Source organism: Gopherus flavomarginatus, chromosome 1 (assembly GCF_025201925.1).
Source record: "Gopherus flavomarginatus isolate rGopFla2 chromosome 1, rGopFla2.mat.asm, whole genome shotgun sequence".
In the NCBI taxonomy this organism is placed as follows: domain Eukaryota; kingdom Metazoa; phylum Chordata; order Testudines; family Testudinidae; genus Gopherus; species Gopherus flavomarginatus.
In genome coordinates this window covers 216867811-216892681 of record NC_066617.1, presented here as the reverse complement: position 1 = coordinate 216892681, position 24871 = coordinate 216867811, and the positions used below count along the sequence as shown (strand labels likewise).

The 24871-nt window shown below is 44.7% G+C and overlaps 1 protein-coding gene across 1 annotated transcript in view; it reads right to left on the bottom strand.

Annotated features, from left to right (window-relative positions):
• The window catches only part of CFAP47 (cilia and flagella associated protein 47), a 680893-nt gene that overhangs the window by 411779 nt on the left and 244243 nt on the right, over positions 1 to 24871 (bottom strand). The window contains exons 39-40 of the mRNA XM_050936444.1: positions 22405 to 22493; positions 5380 to 5466 (exon numbers count right to left, since the gene is read on the bottom strand). Coding sequence (XP_050792401.1) covers positions 5380 to 5466; positions 22405 to 22493 — 176 coding nt within the window. The remainder of the gene's footprint in view (positions 1 to 5379; positions 5467 to 22404; positions 22494 to 24871) is intronic.

Genomic DNA, 24871 nt, shown 5'->3' with positions numbered 1-24871 from the left:
GATGGTTAGCAAGTCTCTAATATATACTGTCCAATTACTTATTTTAAAATCAAACTATGATATCTAAGCTTAGCTAATAAATGTAACTTTTTCCTATTAGTGTAACTCATCATTCTCCACCCCCCGGCCCCATTCTCTCCCTTCCATTGTGTTTTATAGCTACCTGTTAAATTCTAAATATGGACAAGATGTAAGTTGTTTTGGGGGGGAGGGGAGGATTGTCTTATAGTTTGTTTATACAGTGCTCAGCACAATGGGCCCCCATCTTGACTGGCGTCTCTGGGCACAACTACAGTACAAATAACATATGATTTCTGGTCTGATCAAAACAAAACTATCGAACACAGAATATTTTTATTATACCAGAGCGTATATTGCACATGCAGTTTTTTCTTTACTATTTCAAACTCTGCGGGTTATTTATTTTCAGTTGCAGAAATGTTCATTGTTAAGAACACACATGGAGGATCCATCAATGTAAAACATAGAGAAAGTTGTGGCAGAGCAATCCTAGTGATTTCTGATGTGTTAAGATTTCCTCAATCCTATTTCAAATCATATTTAGGTCTGGGCATGGGAAAGAAATTGCAATTGTTAAATTGGTTGATTATCTCCTGATGATGGATTAGCTAAAGGGCCTGTGCTGATTTTTTGCATGTATCTGAGCAGTTTCTAATATTCTTGACTACATATTTTTGTTGATGTCTGCAAATGTCAATGGAATTGCTTCAGAGGCTCCGTTCCTTTTTCTATAAAAGGTTTCAGAGGGTAGTGTGGGGCAATCAATCTTCTGCCTGAGCCTGCTCTCAGCTGGGCATGCACAGTTTCCTATTTCATTACTCTAGTCTGTTTAAAGCCGAGATGGGGTGGGCCAATGAGGGGATATCTATCCTCTGTGGTGTAAACTGAAGACACACAGCCTGACAGTTCCACCACACCTGGCCCACTTAGAAAAAGGGATTGATACTCCACACCAATTACATGCCAGTGTAAGAGAATGTAGAATCTGATGCACAGCATCTACGTAACATCCTTTGAATTTCGAAACATTGTATATGACAATTTCCTTGCTCAAAAAGTGTTGCAGCAAGCAGGGGTAACTTTTATATTAGACCTTGCCCTAAAAGATAAAGAGGAACTAATCACAGAACTAAAAAAGTTAATGGTAGCTTAGGTACAAGTGATCCTGACATAATAAAATTTATAATGTGCAAACAGAAAACCAGACCAGTAAACTATATATACTCTATATACTTGGCACTTCAATAGTGAAGGTGAAAATAATGATGAGCTATGTCAGCTGGGAAGAATTTAATCAGAAAAATTTGAATGATAATTGGGAACCATTTAAGGACATCGTATTAGATGCCCAAAAGCCACAATCCCACAACTGAGAAAAAAAGCCATGATGGCTAAAAAAAACAACCTGGTTTAGAAGGAGAGCAGGAGGCAGCTGTAAAATATATATATACACACACATCTACACACACAAATGGAAGAAAGGAGAAGTTGATAGTAAGGAATATAAATCAGAATTTAGGAATTGTAGAAAATTGATAAGGGAAGCCAAAGAACAAAAGGTGAACTCTATGGCTAGCAAAATTAGGGGAAATAAGAAGTTTCTTAAATATATTATGAAGAAAAAGAACTTTGACAATGGTATTATACCATTACTAGATAGAAATGGTAGAATTATCATTAATAGTGCAGAAAAGAGAGAAGTGTTCAATAAATATTTCTCTTCTGTATTCGGAGAAAAACAGATGATGCAGTCTCATCATATGGTGAGGATAACAGTCTTGCCATTCCTCTAGTATGTTTGGAGGATATTAAATAAAAGCTACTATAGCCAGACATTTTTAAATCAGCAGGTCCAGATAACTTGCACCCAAGAATTTTAAAAGAGCTAGCTGAGGAACTCACTGGACCATTAATATTGATTTTCGGTAAGTCTTGGAACAGTGGGGAAGTTCCAGAAGACTGGAAGAAAGCTAATGTTGTACCAATTTTTTAAAAGGGTCAATGGAATGACCTGGATAATTACAGGCCTGTCAGTCCGATATTGATCCCAGGCAACATAATGGAGTGGCAAATACAGGACTTGATTAATAATGCACTAAAAGAAGGTAGTGTAATTACTGAAAATTAGCATGGGTTTATTGACAATAGATCTGGTCATATTAACTTAATATCTTTTTTAATGAGATTACAAATTTGACTGACAATGGGAATAGGGTTGACTTAATATACTTAGACTTCTGTGAGATGTTTGACTTAATACATCATGACACTCTGATTAAAAAAATAGAATGTAACATAAAGTTAACACTAAATGGATTGAAAACTGGCTAACTGATAGCTCTCAAAATCAATGAGGAATCCGGTGGCACCTTAAAGACTAACAGATTATTTGGGCATAAGCTTTTGTGGGTAAAAATGCCACTTCTTCAGACGCATCATGACCTAGATCTGTTTCCATTTGGGTCTTGCAGGAATCGATTTTTGGCACTATACTATTTAATTATTTTATCAATGATCTGAAATAAAACCGATATATGAAAATAATGAAAAGGACAGGTCACTGATTTAGAGTGATTCGGATCACTTTGTAAACTTGGTGTTTTAATATGGTTAAATGTAAATGTATACATCTAGGAACAAAAATGTAGGTCATACTTATAGAATGGGGGCATCTATCCTGGGAAGCAGTGACCCTGAAAGAGATTTGTGGGAGGTGGATTATCAAGTGAACATGAGTGGAGAGGTTATTTTCACCTCTGTATTTGGCACTCGTATGACTGCTGCTGGAATCCTGTTCTGGTGCCCATAATTCAAGAGGGATATTGATAAATTTGAGAAAGTTCAGAAAAGACCCATAAGAATGATTAAAGGATTAGAAAACATCCCTTATAGTGACAGATTCAAAGAGCTCTATCTGTTTAGCTTAGCAAAGAGAAGGGCAAGAGGTGACTTGATTAGTCTAGAAGTATCTACATAGGGAACAAATATTTTATACTGGTCTCCTCAATCTAACAGAGAAAGGTCTAACATGATCCAATGGCTGAAAATTGAAACTAGACAAATTCAGATTGGAAATAAAGCACAAGTTTTTAAATGATGAGAGTAACTAATCATTTGAACAATATATCAAGGGTTCTGGCAGATTCTATGTCACTGACCATTTTTAAATCAAGATTGGATTTTTTGCTAAAACATATGCTGTAGGAATTATTTTGGGGAAGTTCTACAGCTTATGCTGCACAGGGTCTCAGACTAGATGATCAAAACGGTCCCTTCTGGCCTTAGAATCTATAAAACTATGAATCTAAGTCTGGATCAAGGACATTTGAGAGATGGATTAAGATAATTAGACAAGATTGAGCTAATGTTAGTAAAATGGAGAAATCAACCCGAAGTACTGGTGAGCTACCTTGTCCAGCATTTGTCCCACAGGCTCAGTTTGGAGATCTTATTTGATCCAAGTAGTTAAAGTAGTAATTGTGATCAAGAATATTTTTCTAATCTACAGTTGGTGAAACTACTATGATATGACTGCTTTCCGTGGATGCTGACTGTGCTACAGTTATCTATACTTTTGTTGCCAACACTAGACTGCTGCGATTGGCTTTACATGGGGCTAAACCTTGGAATCATTTAGAAGTTAGTACCAATTGCTGCATTAAGGAAGCATTACACAGTACATTAGCAACAAAGGCAGGCTAAAAAGCACCAGTTAGGATCAGGGCATTATTCTAAGTGTTCACATGAAAAGCTTAAATTGTTTGGGATCTGGCTACCTATGAGGTTACCCTTCTCATGCATTACTGCTGCAGTTGTGATCAGCAGAGGCACTTGAGCCGGATCCTCTTTACACATCTATTTTAAGTGTGAGACAGCTGTTGATCGGGCATTTTTCTTGAAGTGTTTTCAACTCAGGAACTTGTTATTGCCTTGGTTCACCAGAACCCAGATTTATTAAACTTCAGTTACATTGTTTGTAGTTCACATGTTATCATCATAGAGAAACCTAGAATCACGAATATGTCTTATGAATGAATTACATCAACCCTGGACTGACAGGAAGATAAATAATAATAGGCCTTCTGTATAGCTAGCTCCCATAATATGTGAACAGGATGTTTCACTGCTAAGAATACTTAGAAAGTAAGCTGAATATTTCAAATTATATTTCATTCTATGATTTGAAAAGTAATGTTCTTAACCATAAGTAATTCTAAATCTCTTGGCAACTTAACAGTATTGTTTCATATGTCTGTGGTAGTTCCTCTGCTGTGCCAAGACAGTCATTTGTACAGAGTCCACAAGTTTTAGTTCTCAAACCTCTTTTCTATCTTCTCCTTACTTGTATCTGTAACTATCAATCTTGGTGATACACATCAGTCCCCCTCACACATACAATAACTTATTCTTGTTCCACCTCTTTTGTCCTGACAAATAAACTTGTGGATATTTGTATCACTTCCTGTCAGCTAGAGATGGTGAAGACAGAAGTATTTCTTTTGGGCAAGATGAGAATCCTTAAACATAGTACTTTCTTTCTTTAACACTCCTCCTTCACTCAGAATGTAACTTGCCTCTATCATCTACTCTAGGCCATTTTTACCAGCATCGTCATCTCAACCTTGAACTCTTCTCCTTCCACACCTCATACATCAGAAAATCTGTCTATGGTCACCTACGTAACAATGGCCGTGCATATAACTGCCTCAACTTAGATCTCTGCACTTGCATTAATCTCTGCTCATCTTCATTTCTGAAAATCCATAGTCTATGGCCTCCTAAAGCTATAGGATTTAAAACTCTAGCATGTGCAGAATTTTGTCACCTGCCTTCTCATATGCTAAAAAAAATGTGAAGATCTCATCCCCTCCTGAAACATCTTCAGCCTGTTCAGTTCAGGATCCAGTCCAATCCAAAAGAACTTTTCCTTGTTTTCAGCCTCCAAATGAACTTAAAATGTCACTAAGGCAGACTGGTTCCTCTCCCTACTTCCTCCACTCATTTAGCACTATTGTCCTCTCTGTCCTTTCACACATCACCACTTCAGCTCTAACATTTACCTGTTCAGTGGTAGGAAGAAACAGCAGAAGTCCACCTTTTCCCTTATCTCCCATACTCAACAAATTTTCATCTCTTCAGATCTTAATTTAAAATATATATATCTTTTTCCAATGCCTCTGACAATATTCTTTCATTTATAAAATGTCTTTTCATAAATGTTATAGAATTTCTATCATATGTCAAAATCACATTTCATAATTCTTGAAAGTTTAGGGATACAGATATATACAAGATGTTATACCAATTAAGTTGTATTACACCACAATACACAATCAGTAACTGAATTTTAACACCTACCTGTGTGTTTTGCCTTGCTTTACTTGGCTGGCTTGATCCAAGTGCTCGGGCACAGTTAAGTAAGTTGTAGATTCCACTAAAATAACCCTGGGAAAAAAGCACACATACATTCTTACTGTACATCTTATTTACAAAATGAAAGTTTATTACTTTATCTAAAAATCTGAAACAAAGTCCTGGTAAAGAAAAGTTATTATTGTCCTCACATTGGAGAACTTAAAAAGTACACTAAACTGTGCAAAAATAAAAGGGACAAGAAGTTTATTTTTTTTTTCAAAATTAAGAATCAAGTTTCAAATTCACAAAAATCCCAAGACACTTCTCAAAACTTAAGCCACAATTAACTCTTGTAACTTAATAATAGGACAGAAAGGTTAGTAACCATTTTAACTGTTATTCCTCAAGAGGTGTTGTGCATTTCCATTCCACAGTAGGTGAATGCATGATAAGTTCAGTTGTCAGAGATTTTTTCCCTCTCAATGGTACCTGTTGGAGAGGTTAAAATTTCCTTTGCTGCCACACGCCACTGTCTTCAGGTATAAAGGGGGGAGCCACCTCAACTCCCTTCAGTTCCTTCTTATGATAGAGAGAGGTAGGAGGGCAGGTTGTGGTATGGATACATGCAACACATCTCGAACAACAACAATTACAGAAAGGTTAGTTACCATTTTTTCTTCTTTGAGTGGTTGCATATGTCCATTCCAGTGTAGATGGTTCACAAGCAGTTCAGTCTGCAGGTGGACTTGGAGTCTACGCGAACAGCGATTGTAGAACAAGATGCCCAAATCTGGCATCGTTCCTGGAGAGATGGCAATAATATAATAATGGGCAAATGTGCACTGACAACTAAGTTGCCACTTTGCAAATGTTCAGAATAGGTACTTGTATCAGGAAAGCCGTGGATGCTGTGTGTTTTCTAGTCCAATAGATACAGTGACCATTCGTAGTAATCGGTAAAGGATCTGCTCAACTGATCTGTCAGTGTATTCTACATCCCTGGAAGGTAAGCAGCTCTGAGATGGAGATGGAGATGGCGATGGAGAATTCCCAAAGGAGAATCACCTCCTGGCACAATCAAGTAGACCAGGTTTCTCCCTTCTCGTTCAAATAAAACAAAGTTGCTGTGTTGTCTGTTAACACTAGCAGATTTTTTCCCTTGATAAGTGGAAGGAAGGTTAAATGAGCTAGATGAACAGTTCACAATTTCCTGACATTCATATGCATCTTCAAATCTTGGGCAGACCAAAGACCCTGAGTATCCAGGAACCCACTGTGGGATCCCCAACCCAGGGCCAATGCATCTGGGCCTAAAGTGAGGGCTAGTTGTGGAGAAGTAAAGGGGATCACCATATAAACTCTCAAAGGGTTCAGTCACCAGTCCAGGGAGCACAAGATTAGCACTGGTACTCAAACCTAGATGATGATGGCTCAGGGAATACACGGAAGAAAGCCATCCTTGCAACTATCTGAGGTATAGTGGGTGTGCTGCACTACATAGCTACACACCACCATGTGACTAGGAGCCTGAGGCAGCTGCATACTGTGGTGACAGGATGAGCTTTTAGTTTCAGAACCAAGCCCTTCAGCATGTCTAACCTCAATTGCTGTAGAAAATCTTTGACCTTCATAGAGTACAGGACCACTCCAATAAATTCTATTATCTGGACTGGTTTCAGAAATATTTTGTCCACATTAACTAGGAGCCCCAGCATAGCAAAGGTAGACTGAATAATGGCTACACTTTTTAGTGTAGGAACTACGGACCATAAGTCCCCAATAAAGGATGTATGTTTTGCCTAGGCTGGGACACAGGACCCAGTCTCTGAGTCTGAAGAGGATGAAGAATCTGAGTCTTCCAATAATGGGAGAATAGAACCCGTTGGTACTGGAGACTGAAGGCCAGAACCCAGAGATGGAGACACTGGAGAAATCATAGCTGGATTCCATCTCAACTGTACGGTTTTCCAAGGTAAGAAAGTGTAGGTGGCATCAGTACCACATGCTTCAGAGGAGCCAGAGTAGGGTTCCTAGGCACCTGTACCAGCTGATATCCTTCCTGCACTGCTGGAAAAACAGCACTGAAAGGTTAAGTACTCTCTAGCAGCTGCATATGCCTCCAGAGTTGACAGTGCCAGTAATGCTTCTTGGCCCTGAGGCACTGAAAGATAGTCTCACGATGCTGTAATAGGCACTTCAGAGGTCGGTCTTGACAGATCTGGCACAGGTTCTGGAGCTGACTACCCAGTTTTAGCTGAAGTGTGTTTCAGGGAGGGCCTCCTTTCCAATGACCCTCCCAGGTCTCTTGCCTTTAGAAGGCTTCAGTACTGGGGATCTTGATGAGTGAGATACCAAGTTCTTGGATGTCTTGTGCTTCTTCCTCAGCACCAGTGACGGTGACTGAGCTCTCAACTCAGATAACTTTGGTGGAGCACTCTGTGTCGATGCTGACATACCCAGTGCTGGCTGCAAACTGGACAGCTCCAAGGGAGGACAAAGCACCTCCTCCATAAGAATACACTTAAGCCCAGCTGCTCTTTCCTTTTTGGAGCAAAGCTTAAATCCTTTAAAAATAGGACATGTGTCACACACCTGGAGCTCCTCCAAGCACTTAAGGCAGTTGGGGTGCAGAACACTCACTGGCATTGGTTTGCTGCATGAGCAACATGATAAAAAAATGAGGGATCATTCTGACACCGGTACCAGTACTGAAAACTGAACTGGTCAGTCTATAACCTAAAAACTAAAACCTATAATTAACCATCACCTAAAACTCTAACTAGGAGACTACTCTAAATAAAAATGGGTATATTTTACTATGAATGAGAGAAGAACTTGCAGTTACAAGTCTGTAATCACTCCAACAACCATCATGGGCAGTAAGAAGGAACCAAGTGGGGCTGGGGGTGCTCCATCCTTTATACCTGCACGCAGTGGCATGTAGCAGCAGAGGGCACTCGAGACGGCCTGACAGGTACTGGTGGAGAGGAAAAAATCTCTGATAACCATGCACTGGACACACACACTCACCTAGAATGGAATGGACATGTGCAATCACTCAAAGAACAATCTAATTGGAGCCATCTATTCAAGGAACAAGTATATTATGAATAACCAAAACTATTATTTTATCTAGATGACAGATCAATTTGGAGTCCTTAGTGCAAATCGATGAAGAAATACTTTTCCAATGGCATATGGCATAACCTTCAACCCATCCTTAGCCATAGTAAAGAAAATAAACATCTGAAGATTCAGCAACATCCCACAGCTTAACAGAACTGAGGTATTAATATTAAAATAGGAACTATTTTTTCCTAAAATTTTACATATCCAGAGACTAAGTCCATACTGAATGAAATGAAACACCCAACTGTCTCTTCTCATTAATGTAACATTCAAGTAACTATGAGTAAGGCTGTGAGTGGGTCACGGAGGTCATGGATCCTGTGACTTTCCGTGACCTCCATGACTTCTGCAGTGGCTAGTGCTGGCTCAAGGGCTCTGTGCCTAGCGCTGCCCAGCCCCACTCCAGCAGTTCTCATTGGCTGCAGTTCCACCCCCAATCTCTCCAGTACCTTAAGTAAACCCTTTCCCAGAGATCCAACCTTGTGGGCACTCTGAATTTACAGTTCAGCTCTTCAGGGAAACATGATAGTGAATGCTGACTGTCTCATGGGTTTGTAAAAGCTTCAAAAAACACTCACTCTTTACTTTAGTGAGACAAGAATAATGCAGACCTAAACAAAACTAAAAATACTTTTTTGCATTTCCCTGCTTCAATTTTCTCACTACTCAAACAATCTCTGGGCTTTCTGGAGTGTTCAGGGTCCCCCTTACCTTACTGAATGGGACTCCTCCTCTGAATCATGAATCTCTCTTTTCTCTGCATCCAATTTCCTTCTGCTCTCTCTCCAAAGTGGCCAGTGAAAGACTCTTTCTTTTACAACTTCCTTTTTGGTGAGGTGACCCTCTGAACAGTTTAGTTAAGAAACTGAAATCCCTTACCAGGTAATAGTTTGCTTAATTACTTTTTCCCTGGAGTTCAAACTGAAAAACTGGTATGCCCTGGGTAGAGAAGCTCTTTGTTCAAAGATGCACCATTTGAATAGATGATCATCAAAGTTTAATGACCCTCTATTGGTAGCCCTGTGCCAGGTACAAGAATTTCTGATGTCACTTCATGTGGGTTTTAGCTCTCAATACGGAGGCAACAGACAGCAGAGAAGGCAAACAAGCTCCACATTCAAATTAGGATTTGCAAAGCTCCACAGATAGAGAGAGCCTCCAATATCAACCAGTATTCCCCTAAGCAGTCACACTGACCATGACAGATATTACTCCAAGTGAGTACGGGTAGCAGAACCTGGACGAAATATATTGATGCAGCTCCAGCTCTCCCTAAGCCTATGTCTACAGAGCCCAGCAGTTTGGAGCAGGGAGATGTAAATTGCAGCACACGCTTAACTCCCCCATGTGGGCGTGAACTAAAAGGTACATAGTTCACATTTATGTAGTTCTCTTTAAACAGCAATTCACACCATCACAGTCCAAACTGTGGGGCGATGCAGACAAGCCCTCAGCATAGGCACTTCTATAACTGGGGCCAGTTAAAACAATACTCCACATTTTGGTCTCAAATCATCATTTCACTGGCCTTTGGGAGTTTTGGCCTGATCAAACTTTGACTGTTCATCTTTGATGAGCTAATATGACCCCTATCCATGCAAAGCACGTTCGATAATGTTTTAAACTTAGATGTGTAAAATTAGAGATGGAGTTAGGCACCTAAGTAAGAGGTCTGATGTGCTCAGTAATTCACAGCATCCTAACTTTGGGTGAGGTGCTTAAACTGCTCTTGCTTGTTTAAGGAGCTAATGCACACTGCATTTGCTGATGAGACAAAGTTCAAATGCCCCTGTTGGAAAAGACAGTCTGACCAAATCGCTGGGAGTAGGTACTGATATTCTATCTTCTTGAGGCACCACAGCACACACCCAAAACAGTGTCATGAAAGGAGGATTGACATGACATGACAGTCAATTCAGGTTTCCTATCACCAAGTATATGGATATCTCTAGGGTAGAAGAGAGAGATCTACAGCTCTCCTGGATGGTCAACTCAATTGGGAAGGTACTGGGTACACTCCTATTTGAACCTTAATGCCTCCCTGAGAAAAGGCACAGAGACAACTGGTTGTCAGGCAATTACTCACTAAATCATCTATGGGCATTGATGACTGCAGTAACTTGCCTTTTTTGAGCAAAGTTATTCAGTGGGGGTGGGAAAGCAACTAGGATACCATCTGCAGTCCTCACCTTTCCTTGTTTCCTGTTACTCAGATTTCTAACATGGGAATGGTACAGAGATTACACAAGTGTCTTGCATTCTGATGATCTCCTCCCAGTAATGGATAGAAGTCAGGTGCCCTGGTGACTTTTTAAAGTAGTTTTTTTTTTAATGATGTCCTACCCATATATTTTATACAAATTAGGGTTGTATGAATCTATGAAAATATCTTTGACTTCACCCCTAAAAAACCTTTAACAGTTTCTCTTTCTTATCCTAGAAGACTCTTGCCTATTCATTCTGACACTGAGTGGTTTTCCACATTTGGATCCTATCCACTTCCATTGTGATTTGTGCAATATTAAGAATAATTTAGCCAATCAAAAACAGAAAGGAAGAGGGAGAGAAAAAGTAAGTCATTGGCCATGTGCTACAATTTTGATAATGCTGTTGTAGAATTTCTATTATACCATACTTTGCTATGGAACGATCAAGTAAAAACTGGTCACAGCAACCAGTAGACAGAACTCACTCAGCCTGGTCACACCAAACGTCTATATTTTTTCTGAACCATACTAAGAAAGCAGTAGCAGAAAGATAATATACTGTACAGTATAAAAACAGAGGGATCTGATTCTCAACTGATGTAAACTGGCACAGCTCCAGCTGAGGACCTGTGCTTTTAGCTTTCAATGGTGCTATGACAATTTACATCACCTGAGGTTCTGGTTCACAGTTTTCACAATTAAAAAGTCAAAACTGACCAGCAGTTACCAATCCATGATATTTAATATATGGAAATATTGGTGAATTCAAAAAGTAATGAAAAATTTTCAGCACTTTAGAAAGAAACATTTTGAAACTGTTAAGAGCATTTACTTTTTAAAAATTAAATACAAATATTCAATAAGAGTTTAACAAACATATAACAAGTGTAAGTATAGAAAGTATTTGCTTTTTTAAAAAAAGGAAAAACAAGCAATGCTACATCTAACAAAACAGAGAACTACCAGTAGAGTTATTTAGCGAGCAAATTTTTCTGCTATGTAAATACCAGGTATTTTCCATATATTTAACAGAGTTGAAATACCTCAGCTTTTCAATGGATTCTTTTCCTTAGTGTCTACTCTGTACAGTGTATTTAAAATGTTTCAAAATGTATTATTGGAGACCTTCAGATTTCTTTCCAGTACTGTACGCAGGGCCCTACCAAGTTCACGGTCCATTTTGATCAATTTCATGGCCGGAGGTGTTAAAATTCATCAATTTCATGTTTTCATGTGTTTACATCTGAAATTTCAGTGTCCTAACCATGAGGGTCTCAACCCACAAGGTACCTGAAGGTGGGTCTGATCCTTCACATCCCTCTGCCAGCAGCCCTGCAGGGGAAAGACAACTCCTGTGCCTCTCCAGCCTGGTGGGGACTCACAGATAGGAGCCCCCTGGCTGGGGCCTCCCAGCAGCAGAGGGAGATCGAACCCACCTTCACTAGCCTCAAGCTGCAGGAAAACACCAGGGCTGCTGTCCAGCATGGGAGCTTCCTGCAGCAGGGGGAGGCACTTGGGGGTGAATCTGATGTTCCCCTGAGAGCAGCCGTGCAGGGACTTGCAGCTAGAGGTTTCTGGCTGGGATGCTCCCAGCAACAAGGGGGAGATCAGATTTCACAGGAGAGGTTTTATTTCATGGTCCATGATACATTTTTCATTGTCTTGAGATTGGTAGGGCCCTACACATAATTAAGCAAATAAATTCCCAGGGAAGGCCTGAAAGGTTCAGAAGACTAGCAATGTGATATGAAACCTTTCATCTGTAGATTGCAGTAATTTAAATAGTTGTGATCCAATAGCTGGAGTCATCCAGATAAAAATTAGTTTACTTGGTGGCCTTAATCTACTTTCTGGTGGACAGGTATCCACATCATAAAAACCACAACAGGTACCCATGCTGATTGTCTTAAGGACCGAGTAAACATGGAAACTAAACTAATTCATCTGACTCCCCTTACGTAGTTGAGCTCAAAGCACAATGGTGGGGCAGCGAAGGCAATTTCACTAGCTCCTACCCATGCCAGATCTAGTTTTCAAGTATGTAAAACATTGTTACAAGGAGGAGGAAGAAAAATTGTTCTTCATAACCTCTGAGGATAGGACAAAAAGCAATGGGCTTAACTTGCAGCAAGGGAGGTTTAGGTTGGACATTAGGAAAAACTTCCTAACTGGAAGTTAGGAATCAATCGCTTAGGGAGGTTGCAACTCTCCATCATTAGAGATTGTTACAAGCAGGTTAGACAAACACCTGTCAGGAATGGACTAGATAATACTTAGTCCTGTGATAAGTGCAAAGGACTGTACTAGATGACCTCTCAAGATCCCTTCAAGTCCTATGATTCTATTTTGTGGATAAACAGAGGACTTCCATCCTCAGGACTGTCAACCTGGCAAACATTAAACAAACATTAAATTCACTTCACAAAAAAACAAAAATAAAACAGTGATGAATTAACATGAATGAGTACCAGTCACGTAACAAAAGAGCACACTGACAAATGGTCATCAATCTTTCATGTTTCACCAATGAGGGTACTTTGTAATTCCTGGAATTTTATGGTATATCCCATTTTAGCCTATCATATATGAAATTACAAGGAGGCAATGTGTGTATTAAACAGGCTATCATTAAGAGAAGCCAGAAATAATACAGAAAACTGTTTTCTGTTCTGTGCTCTTAAATACAAATTAACTTTATGGTCCTGTATTTGGCTCTGTAGATTAAAGACAAAATCTGGAGCTAGATAACACAGTACTGAGATATTAAAGCAGCATAACATTCTACTTCTTACATATTAGAAAAAAAATGTTTGCATCTCTGGAGATGTTCCATATATTATGAATACAAAAGAAAAATTAGACTAATTGATGATGATGTAAGTCCCTATGCAAACGCGTATATTCTCTTTTGCATTAATATTTCAGTTTAGTAATTTAACCAGAAGGACAAAGCAGACTGGAAAAAAAACAACAACTATTAATTAACATGGTTTGTTTCTCTTTGGAATTCTGCTGGATCTCAGCCATACACAAAAATACAAGCAAGTTTCATGAACTCCATTTGATGAAAGCTGTAGTTCCATTGCTTACACCAAGATGGATTTCAATTAAGGTTTATTTATCTTCTTTATTCATTATCATAATGCTTGTAACAATTTTGGAAATGCAAATTCCTGTACAGTAACTCTTCATTCAAAGTCGTCCCTGTTAGAGATTCATAGATTCATAGACTCTAGGACTGGAAGGGACCTTGAGAGGTCATCGAGTCCAGTCCCCTGCCCTCATGGCAGGACCAAATACTGTCTAGACCATCCCTGATAGACATTTAACTAACCTACTCTTAAATATCTCCAGAGATGGAGATTCCACAACTTCCCTAGGCAATCTATTCCAGTGTTTAACTACCCTGACAGTTAGGAACTTTTCCCTAATGTCCAACCTAAACCTCCCTTGCTGCAGTTTAAGCCCATTGCTTCTTGTTCTATCCTTAGAGGCTAAGATGAACAAGTTTTCTCCCTCCTCCTTATGAACCCTTTTAGATACCCGAAAACTGCTATCATGTCCCCTCTCAGTCTTCTCTTTTCCAAACTAAACAAACCCAATTCCTTCAGCCTTCCTTCATAGGTCATGTTCTCTAGAACTTTAATCATTCTTGTTGCTCTTCTCTGGCCCTCTCCAATTTCTCCACATCTTTCTTGAAATGCGGTGCCCAGAACTGGACACAATTCTCCAGATGAAGCCTAACCAGCACAGAGTAGAGTGGAAGAATGACATCTCGTGTCTTGCTCACAACACACCTGTTAATGCATCCCAGAATCACGTTTGCTTTTTTTGCAACAGCATCACACTGTTGGCTCATATTTATCTTGTGGTCCACTATAACCCCTAGATCCCTTTCTGCCATACTCCTTCCTAGACAGTCTCTTCCCATTCTGTATGTGTGAAACTGATTGTTCCTTCCTAAGTGGAGCACTTTGCATTTGTCTTTATTAAACTTCATTCTGTTTACCTCAGACCATTTCTCCAATTTGTCCAGATCATTTTGAATTTTGATCCTATCCTCCAAAGCAGTTGCAATCCCTCCCAGTTTGGTATCATCTGCGAACTTAATAAGCATACTTTCTATGCCAATATCTAAGTCATTGATGAAGATATGGAACAGAGCTGGTCCCAAAACAGACCCCTGCGGAACCCCACTCATTATAACTTTCCAGCAGGATTGGGAAAAGACGGTTACTCACCTTTGTAACTGTTGTTCTTCGAGATGTGTTGCTCATATCCATTCCAGGTAGGTGTACGCGCCGCGCGTGCAGGTCTGCCGGAAACTTTTTACCCTAGCAACTCCAGTGGGCCAGCAGGTCGCCCCCTAGAGTGGCGCCGCTATGGCACTAGATATATACCCCTGCCGGCTCACCCGCTCCTCAGTTCCTTCTTGCCGGCTACTCCGACAGTGGGGAAGGAGGGCGGGTGTGGAATGGATATGAGCAACACATCTCAAAGAACAACAGTTACAAAGGTGAGTAACCGTCTTTTCTTCTTCGAGTGATTGCTCATATCCATTCCAGGTAGGTGATTCCCAAGCCTTACCTAGGCGGTGGGGTCGGAGTGAGAAGTCGCGGCTTGGAGCACTGCAGAACCAAAGGCCACATCATCTCTGGACTGCTGGACCAGAGCGTAATGGGAAGCAAATGTATGGACCGATGACCAGGTCACCACCATACAGATCTCTTGGATTGGGATGCGGGCGAGGAAAGCCAGCGATGATGCCTGTGCTCTGGTGGAGTGAGCAGTCACACGGCCCGTCGGAACTTGGGCCAGGTCGTAGCAGGTCCTGATGCAGGAGATAACCCATGAAGATAACCTTTGGGAGGAAATCGGCAGCCCCTTGACCCGGTCCGCTACTGCCACAAATAACTGGGGGGACTTGCGGAAGGGTTTGGTCCTGTCCATATAAAATGCTAGTGCTCGTCGGACATCGAGCGAGTGGAGCTGCTGCTCCCTGCGGGACGAATGGGGCTTGGGGAAGAAGACTGGGAGGAAAATCTCTTGGTTCACATGGAAAGCTGAGACCACCTTGGGAAGAAAGGCAGGGTGAGGCCTCAGCTGTACCTTGTCTTTATGGAAGACGGTATACGGTGGGTCCACCATGAGGGCCCTCAGCTCTGACACTCGTCTAGCTGAGGTAATGGCCACAAGGAAGGCGGTCTTCCACAAGAGGTAGAGCAGGGAGCAAGTAGCTAATGGCTCGAATGGAGGGGCCATGAGCCGAGTCAGGACCAGGTTGAGGTCCCATGAAGGGGCCGGAGGGCGAATTTGTGGATAGAGCCGCTCCAGCCCCTTGAGGAATCTCGCCACCATAGGGTGAGAGAAGACAGAACAGCCGTCCACTCCAGGATGAAACGCGAAGATGGCGGCTAGGTGGACTCGGAGGGACGACAATGCCAGACCCTGGGTCTTAAGGGACCAGATGTAGTCTAAAAGAGTGGTGACGGGAGTCTCCGTAGGACGAAGAGCTTGCTCTGAACACCAGCAGGAGAAACGCTTCCACTTAGCTGTGTAAGTAACTCTGGTGGAAGGCTTCCTGCTGCCCATGAGAACCTCGCGAACCGGGGTGGAACATCGCAACTCGGAGTCTGTCAACCACGCAGGAGCCATGCCGTAAGGTGAAGAGACGGAAGGTCCAGGTGACAGAGCCTGCCGTGGTCCTGAGTGATCAGGTCCCGATGAAGGGGCAGGGTAACTGGGTTGGCTACTGAGAGGTCCAGCAACATGGGGTACCAGTGCTGTCTGGCCCATGCTGGAGCTATGAGAATCACCCGGGCTTTGTCTCTGCGCACCTTGATGAGAACTCTGTGAATAAGCGGGATGGGCGGGAAAGCATAACACAGGTGGGCTGTCCATGGGATCAGGAATGCATCCGCTATAGACCCTGGCTCCTGACCCTGGAAGGAGCAGAATGTTCGACACTTCCTGTTCACCCTGGACGCAAAGAGGTCCATCCGGGGACGACCCCACCTCTGGAAGAGTGAGAGGGCGATGTCCGGACGGAGGGACCACTCGTGCGAACGGAAGGATCTGCTCAGCCGATCCGCTAGGGTGTTCCGCACTCCCGGGAGATAGGAGGTGGAAAGGTGAATCGAATGGGCTATGCAAAACTCCCAGAGACGTATTGCCTCGAGACAGAGTGGAGAGGACCTGGTGCCGCCCTGCTTGTTGATGTAAAACATGGTCGTTGTGTTGTCGGTGAAAACCGCGACACAACGACCTTGAAGGAGATGGACAAACGCTTGACAAGCAAGGCGGACCGCTCTCAACTCTCGTACGTTGATATGGAGGTTGATCTCTTGTGGTGTCCACAAGCCCTGAGTTCTCTGGGTGCCGCAGTGAGCCCCCCAGCCCAGATCGGAGGCGTCCGTGGTCAGGGATGCCAAAGGTTGGGGCGGATGGAACGGGAGCCCCGCACAGACTACGGATTGGTCCAGCCACCAGCGAAGAGAGTCCAGCACCCTCCGAGGGACGGTGACGACCGTGTCCAACGACTGTCTGGCCGGCCGATACTGCGCAATGAGCCATGATTGAAGAGGTCTCATGCGGAGTCGGGCATATGCTGTTACAAACGTGCAGGCTGCCATGTGGCCTAGGAGGGCCAGGCATGTTCGTAGAGAGGTCAGCGGGGCCGCTCGCAAACGTAGAATGATGTCCGACTGGAACCTGGGCAAGGGTAACAAGGCTCTGGCCAGGGTAGAATCTAGAACGGCCCCGATAAACTCTATCCGCTGCGTGGGGAGTAGAGTAGACTTGTCTACATTGATTACGAGGCCCAAGGTCGCAAAGAGGGTGCTGATCCTGTCGACATTGTCACGGACCTGCAGCTCCGACGTGCCTCGGATCAGCCAGTCGTCCAAGTAGGGGAAGACGTGGATGCGGCAACGTCGAAGGTGTGCGACGACGACTGCCATGCATTTTGTAAACACTCTCGGGGCCGTAGAGAGGCCAAACGGAAGGACCGCAAATTGGTAATGTTGGCGGTCGGCCACAAAGCGGAGGAAACGCCTGTGTTGGGGGGCAAAAGAGATGTGAAAGTAGGTGTCCTGCATATCGAGGGCGGCGTACCAGTCTCCGGGATCCAGGGAAGGAATGATGGTTCCAAGGGATACCATGCGGAACTTCAACTTCACGATATACTTGTTGAGTTCCCGCAGGTCGAGAATGGGCCTGAGGCCGCCCTTGGATTTGGGGATTAGAAAGTAACGGGAATAAAACCCCTTGCCCTTCTCGTTTTCCAGAACCTCCTCTATGGCTCCCTTGGCAAGGAGCACGTGCACCTCCTGACGGAGGAGTTGCTCGTGAGAGGGGTCCCTGAAGAGGGACGGGGATGGTGGGTGGGAGGGTGGGGGCGAAGAAAACTGCAGGCGATAACCGGCCTGCACCGTACGCAAGACCCAACGGTACGACGTTATTTGGGTCCACGCCGGGAGGAAAAAGGAAAGGCGGTTGGAAAACTGCGGGGAAGGATCCAGAGGGGAAACTGGTACTGCGCCCTCGGGCGCACCTTCAAAATGAAGGCTTAGGTCCTGGAGGGGCCTTGGTGGAGCCTTGGTTCTGCCCCGTTTGCCCACCAGACTGCCTGCGGCGGTTGTTCCTGCCTCGGCGCCTCGAAAGGTCCTGCCGCGGGCGGAACTGAGGGTATGGCCACAGCCGCTGCTGCTGGTTTTGCTGCCTGAATGGCCTGCATTGTGTCGCCGGCGTGTGCATGCCCAGCGACCTTATTATGACCCTGTTATCTTTAAGATCTTTCAATCTAGGGTCTGTTTTGTCCGAAAACAGGCCCTGGCCTTCGAAGGGGAGGTCCTGGATTGTGTGCTGGAGCTCCGGCGGAAGGCCAGAGACCTGCAGCCAAGAAATCCGGCGCATCGTGAGCCCTGAAGCTAGGGTCCGAGCGGCCGAGTCGGCAGCATCAAGGGAGGCCTGTAGCGATGTTCTTGCTACTTTCTTGCCCTCGTCCAGGATGGTGGAAAATTCCTGGCGTGCATCCTGGGGCAAGAGCTCCACAAACTTCCCCGCCGCTACCCAGGAATTGAAGGAGTAGTGGCTGAGGAGGGCCTGTTGGTTTGAGACCCGGAGCTGCAGCGCCCCCGCCGAACAGACCTTGCGGCCCAGGAGGTCCATCCGCCTCGCCTCCTTCGACTTGGGCGCTAGGGCCTCTTGCCCGTGGCACTCCCTATCGTTCACTGACTGGACCACCAGTGAGCAGGGGGTCGGGTGAACATATAAGTATTCATAGCCCTTTGAGGGGGCCATGTACTTTCGCTCCACCCCTCGAGCGGTCGGAGGGATGGAGGCCAGTGACTGCCAGATGTTAGTGGCATTAGTCTGGATCGTCTTTATGAAGGGTAGGGCCACTCTGGTGGGCGCATCGGCTGAAAGGATGCTCACCACTGGGTCCTCAATTTCCGACACCTCCTCCGCCTGCAAGTTCAGGTTCTGTGCCACTCGGCGGAGGAGGTCTTGGTGTGCCCTCAAATCCAGTGGAGGGGGACTGGAGGACGAGGTGCCCGCCACTGCCTCGTCCAGAGACGAGGACGAGGAGACCCCCGGCAACAAAGTGTCCACAGGGGGTTCCGTGAGGGGCTGCACCTCCGTTTCTGGAGGGAGCTCCGGGTCCCGGTGAGTGTCGTCCATTTCCGGGGAGTGAGGGGGTCTAGACACCGTCGCCTCCGGTGGTCTGCACTCCGCCACAGGGCGGGGGGTAATGTGTTGCGGACCCTGGACTTGAGAGTATGCCCATGGGGTCCAAAACCCCCACTGTGGAGGCCCTCGTTCCTGTGGAGGGTCTTGGAACAGGGCCGCGTGTCTGTCCTGTGCCGTGGCATAGGCACTGTCAGTGTGGGAGGAGACTGACGGCTCTCTAGAAGGCCACGGGGGCGCTGAGCTTTGTTGGTATGCAGCTCTATGTGCCGTGACTGATGCTCCCCTCGGTGCCGAGGCTCGGTGCCGCGACCCACATCGGGACCGGGATCGGGACCGGGAACGGCGTGATGATCTGTGCCGAGATTCCGACCGGGATCGGGAGTGATGTCGGTGCCGGGAGCGGGACCGCAACCTTCTGTGAACGCGGTGCCGGGCCGGCAGCGGAGACCGGGACCTACCACCAGCGCGGTGCCGGGAGGTCGACCGGGTTCGGGACCTGCCACCAGTTCGGTGCCGGGAGGTCGACCGCGGGGCCGAACGCCGAGGCGAACGGCTCCTGGAGTCTCGGTGCCGGTGGTGAGATGAACCCGACCGGGACCGTGCGGATGGTGATCGGTGCCGCGAGTACGACCGGTACCGCCTGGGCGACCGGTGCCGGGACTCCGAGCGGCGCCCCGAGCGTGAGCGTTCGCGCCTCCGGGGTGATCGGTGCCGGGACTCGGGAGACAGCGCTCGAAGCATCGGCTTACCCCTGGAAGTTATGCGTCCCGGGGGTGCCGGCTGAGGCTGAGATGGCTCCGTCAGTGCAATTAAGTCCTGAGCCGAGGCGAAGGTCTCCGGTGTCGACGGGACCCTTAGCTCGACCCCTGATCTTACGGGGGAGCTAGGTGGAGCTGGACTCGACGGACCTTCCGGGCCCGGAGTCGACAGCAGTCCTGCAGGCGGTGCCGCGGCTAAGGTAGGTGCCAGGCGGTCCACTCGGGCCTGCCTTGATGGTGTCGCAGACGCCGAGGGACGTAGATCTGCTCCCGGTGCCGGAGATGGTCGGTGCCGGGGAGTCTTGCCGGTGCCGGCGCGGTCCGGTGCCGGAGTAGAACTGGCTGACTGCGCCGCCGGTGCCAGAGACAGAGCCGCTTCCATAAGGAGAGCGTGAAGTCTTTGGTCTCTCTCCTTTTTAGTGCGAGGCTTAAAAGCCTTGCAAATGCGGCACTTGTCGCTAATGTGCGATTCCCCTAGGCACTTAAGGCACGCTTCGTGGGGATCGCTCGTAGGCATCGGCTTCTTGCACGCCGAGCACTGCTTGAAACCCGGCGAGCCAGGCATGGGCCCGGTGCCGGGTGCCGGGGAGGGCAACGGCCCACCCGCAGGCAACGTTCGATAACTATTTACACTATTATACTAAAAGGCTATCTACTACTTAACTAAGAACTATTTACAATCAAACGACGAACACGAACAGGAGAGCTAGGGACATGGAGGTCAGCAAGCCGTACTCCACAGTTCCAGGAACCGACACGGTGGTAAGAAGGAACTGAGGAGCGGGCGGGCCGGCAGGGGTATATATCTAGTGCCATAGCGGCGCCACTCTAGGGGGCGACCTGCCGGCCCACTGGAGTTGCTAGGGTAAAAAGTTTCCGGCAGACGTGCACGCGTGGCGCGTACACCTACCTGGAATGGATATGAGCAATCACTCGAAGAAGAACCAGTAATAACTACTCTGAGTATGGTTATCCAGCCAGTTACGCACTCACCTTATAGTAGCCCCATCTAAGTTGTATTTGCCTAGTTTATCGATAAGAATATCATGCGAGACTGTATCAAATGCCTTACTAAAATCCATCGCTTCTCCCTTATCCACAAGACTCATTATCTTATCCTATCCTAATGTTGTTTCGTTGCTGATCAATTAAAGATCATTTAAAGTTGCAAAATGCTCCCTTATACCGCTGTTTGGCAGCTGCCTGCTTTGTCCACTGCTTGCAGGTTTCTCTGGAAGAGCAGCTCCCTGTTATGGGGATTAGAACCAGGGCGGGGGGAAGGGGCGGCAACTCCCTTCCCCCATCAGCTCCCCTAAATTCCCTGTAAGGTATGTGGCTCGGCAGCTGCCCAGCAACTGTTCAGCTGTCCCTCCCACCACTGCTGTACCATTCCTGCCCTCTGACTTGGAGCTGCTCCCAGGAGCTTCCTGCTTGCTCGTGGAGGGGGGGCATGGAGGGAAGAGGGTGCTGATATCAGGATCTCCCCCTGCTCCTGTCCCCTACCCCCGCTCTGTACCCCCTCTTCACAAAGCGGACAGCAAGGAGGAAGCTTGCTGGAACCCGTTGTTTCCTGTCTGATCTGCTTAAAAGGGCAACATACTTGAAGTGCAGTCAGCATAATTAAAGGGGCAATGCGCTGTCAGGAGGAGGAAGTGGTGCGCTCCAGCGCAATAGTGTGGGCTCATCATCATGTTCAGTTTCTGCAGGGAGGTGTTTGCAGCTGCTGCTCTGCATCTATTATGTTTCCTCCCTCCTGCCTCAGTCCATGCTGCCTTGTAGAGTGTGAGGCTACATTAACAACAGTGTATTAACCCTTGAGGGCTCCGCCGAGTGCTGGCTCATTATTTATCAGCAAGGCAATCCCTGGGAAATATTCCACCCTCTTACTCCAGGACCTCAACCAAGCTTCATAATCGTTCATTGCTGTGTACAATATTAAACTGTTTGTTTAAAAATGTTTAAAATGTATATTATATATGTATCTAATGTCTTGTCTGGTGAAAAAACATTCCCTGGAACCAACCCCCCCCCCAATTTACATTAATTCTTATGGTGAAATTGGATTCGCTTGACATTGTTTCACATAAAGTCACATTTTTTAGGAACATAACTACAACATTAAGTGAGTAGTTACTGTAATTTAACTTCAATTTTTCCTACATTTTTAAACTGGAGAAAATTATGGAAAAGACTAGATATACATGATATTATAGTTATGATTTTATCTTCACAACATTGCCTACCTGAATATTCCATCAGTTTTGAAGGGACTAGTAACATTCAGACTAACTTTCTTCTGTTCGTAACATGGGGATTTACATTTTAATACACCCTAAAACAGAATAAAAAGTAATATCAGTGAAGGAAAATTTAAAAAAAAAACAACTCTATACTTAATGCATACAAACAAGGCAGCAACATTAATTCTGGCATTTCTTGGCCTTTGAGTACCTATCTTAATATAGTCTATTGTCTGGAATTTGCTAATTTCCCCTCCCCACCAAGAAAAGAAGTGATGCTTGCTTTCCTAAAAACAGACAATAGCACATCTCCTGCAAATAGATGCAGATTATAAAATGTAGGATGCCTCTTTCCTGTGATCCTAGAATCCCTTATTCTCAGCCAATGGGCACCTTCGGTACACCTTTCACTACGCAACCAAGCCATGCATGGATGTCCAGTGCAGACATCTTTAAGCTCAACTATCTCCATACTAAGAGAAAAACAAAACGTAAAATGTATTGTGCAAGAACAGCATGGAGTTTTCAGAGTTATACCCATAACTCAAAATCAAAACCAACTTTCACCAGAACATTTAAAGAAACTTCTCCACTGTAACAACTATTTCAATGCCAAATTTCAGCAGTCTCACCCTCCCTCCAGTCATTCTGTCTAGAAAGCGGTTTATAAAAAGAAGAACTGCACAATTTTCTTTTTCTATATTGGAAAATTGGATTTTTTCTCCACTTGTCTCAAAAAATTGCTTGACTGTTTGTGGAAAGTTTGAGCAAAACAAATCATCTTTTCGGAGAAATCAAATTTTCATATTACAGCCTAGATGATAAAAATTTCAGAAACTAGTCTGTGATTGAAAGCAGGGTGAGGGGAAAGCATTATGCAATCTGAGCTACAGCAATCACAGACTCTCCTGATATCTTTAAAAGATATTTCTCATACAGTTATCCATACTTTTTTCTTAGAGACATAAAACAAGTCATAACATTTACAGCTGACCTAGTTAACCAAAATTCTCCTACACCCACTTGGCTAACAGTGGAGAAACACTGTTGCAAATGAGGCTCAACTGTCACCCACATAAGTTTCAGAAGAGTCTCACACACACTTTTACCTAATATTAAACTAATCATGCGATAATGGTTTCAGCACATTCCAAGAATTACAGAATAATACATACATACACACTAGATACTACAGATCTATGTTTTATTTAGGACTCTTAAACAGAAATGGTCAAACAAGTAACTTGTCTCAGCAAGAAACACGTCTATGTCACAAGTACTAGTTTTTAACACTTGGCAGCGGTCCCCAACCTTTCCCATGGTGCAGGTGTAGAACTGATAAATGAAATTGTTTTTAATTGTTAATGTAACTTCTGTTCACCATTCACTACACTTGCCTACATTGTAACTTCTGTTCACTGTTTGCCATATTGTAATTCAAACCCCATTTTAAAACACTCACTCCATTTTGTAAAAACTTCCACCAGCTGTCATTTCTGCAAACCCTGCTGTAATCTTATTAGTTTAGTTTAGACGTGTGAATGAGGTATGTGTGGATGACGGAATCAACCTCCAGCCCCAGGCTGTTCTGATGAGATAAAGTTCAAATACCAACGGCTGAAGACCTAGACAATAGCCCTAAACAAAGTAAGAAGCATCCACCCTAAAACGAAAAGGACAACAGAACAACAGAAGGAAGATCAAAGCCATGTTCAAGGCTGAAAGTCACGCCTGCAATTGATGGGTGATCAGTCTAAACCCAGAGGCAGCGTGACACAGCAAGACCTATAGACTTTGAATCCAAACTAAAAGCCTATAAAAAAGAAGGGTGAGATGAGAGACTCTGGGTAACATTCTGCTGCCAACATGGAAGGACATCAGTGCCTGTCCAACAGAGATCCAGCTTGTCCTTGTGCCCGGCTTTCCTGGCCAGTTAGCCGCCACAAGCTACGAACCCAAGCTGCAAAATCAAGCCATGAACTTAAGCTATCTTCAGGACTGGTAACTATACAGCAGCTGCAGAAGACCTGATGAATGTGGGTATGTGTGTGAATGTGTGTGTATAGGTATTAGGTATAATGTGAATGTGTGTGTGTGTGTATAAGAAATAAGATATTAGTTATTAGTCATAAATCAAATTGTTATCATAATAAATGTGGCATCTTTGTCTTGTCCCCTTTAATAAGATCCTGCTGGTTTTTACTGGTCTAATATAATTGGTATAATACAGGCACCAGACGACTAGCTGCCAAGGACCATGGCCGCTGGACAAGCAGCCATCAAAATGATGCCGTGAAGTGGTAACGTCAAGAGGTATCACCGCCAAAATGATGCCAAGAAGGAGCGTCATCAATTCGGTAGGATTTCTGGGATTTTGGCAGTAGCGCTTCTTGATGTTGCCACTTTTTGGTGGCATTTCGGAGGCTGCTTGTCCGGCGGCCAGTAGGTGGCACACATGGCACCCGCGGGC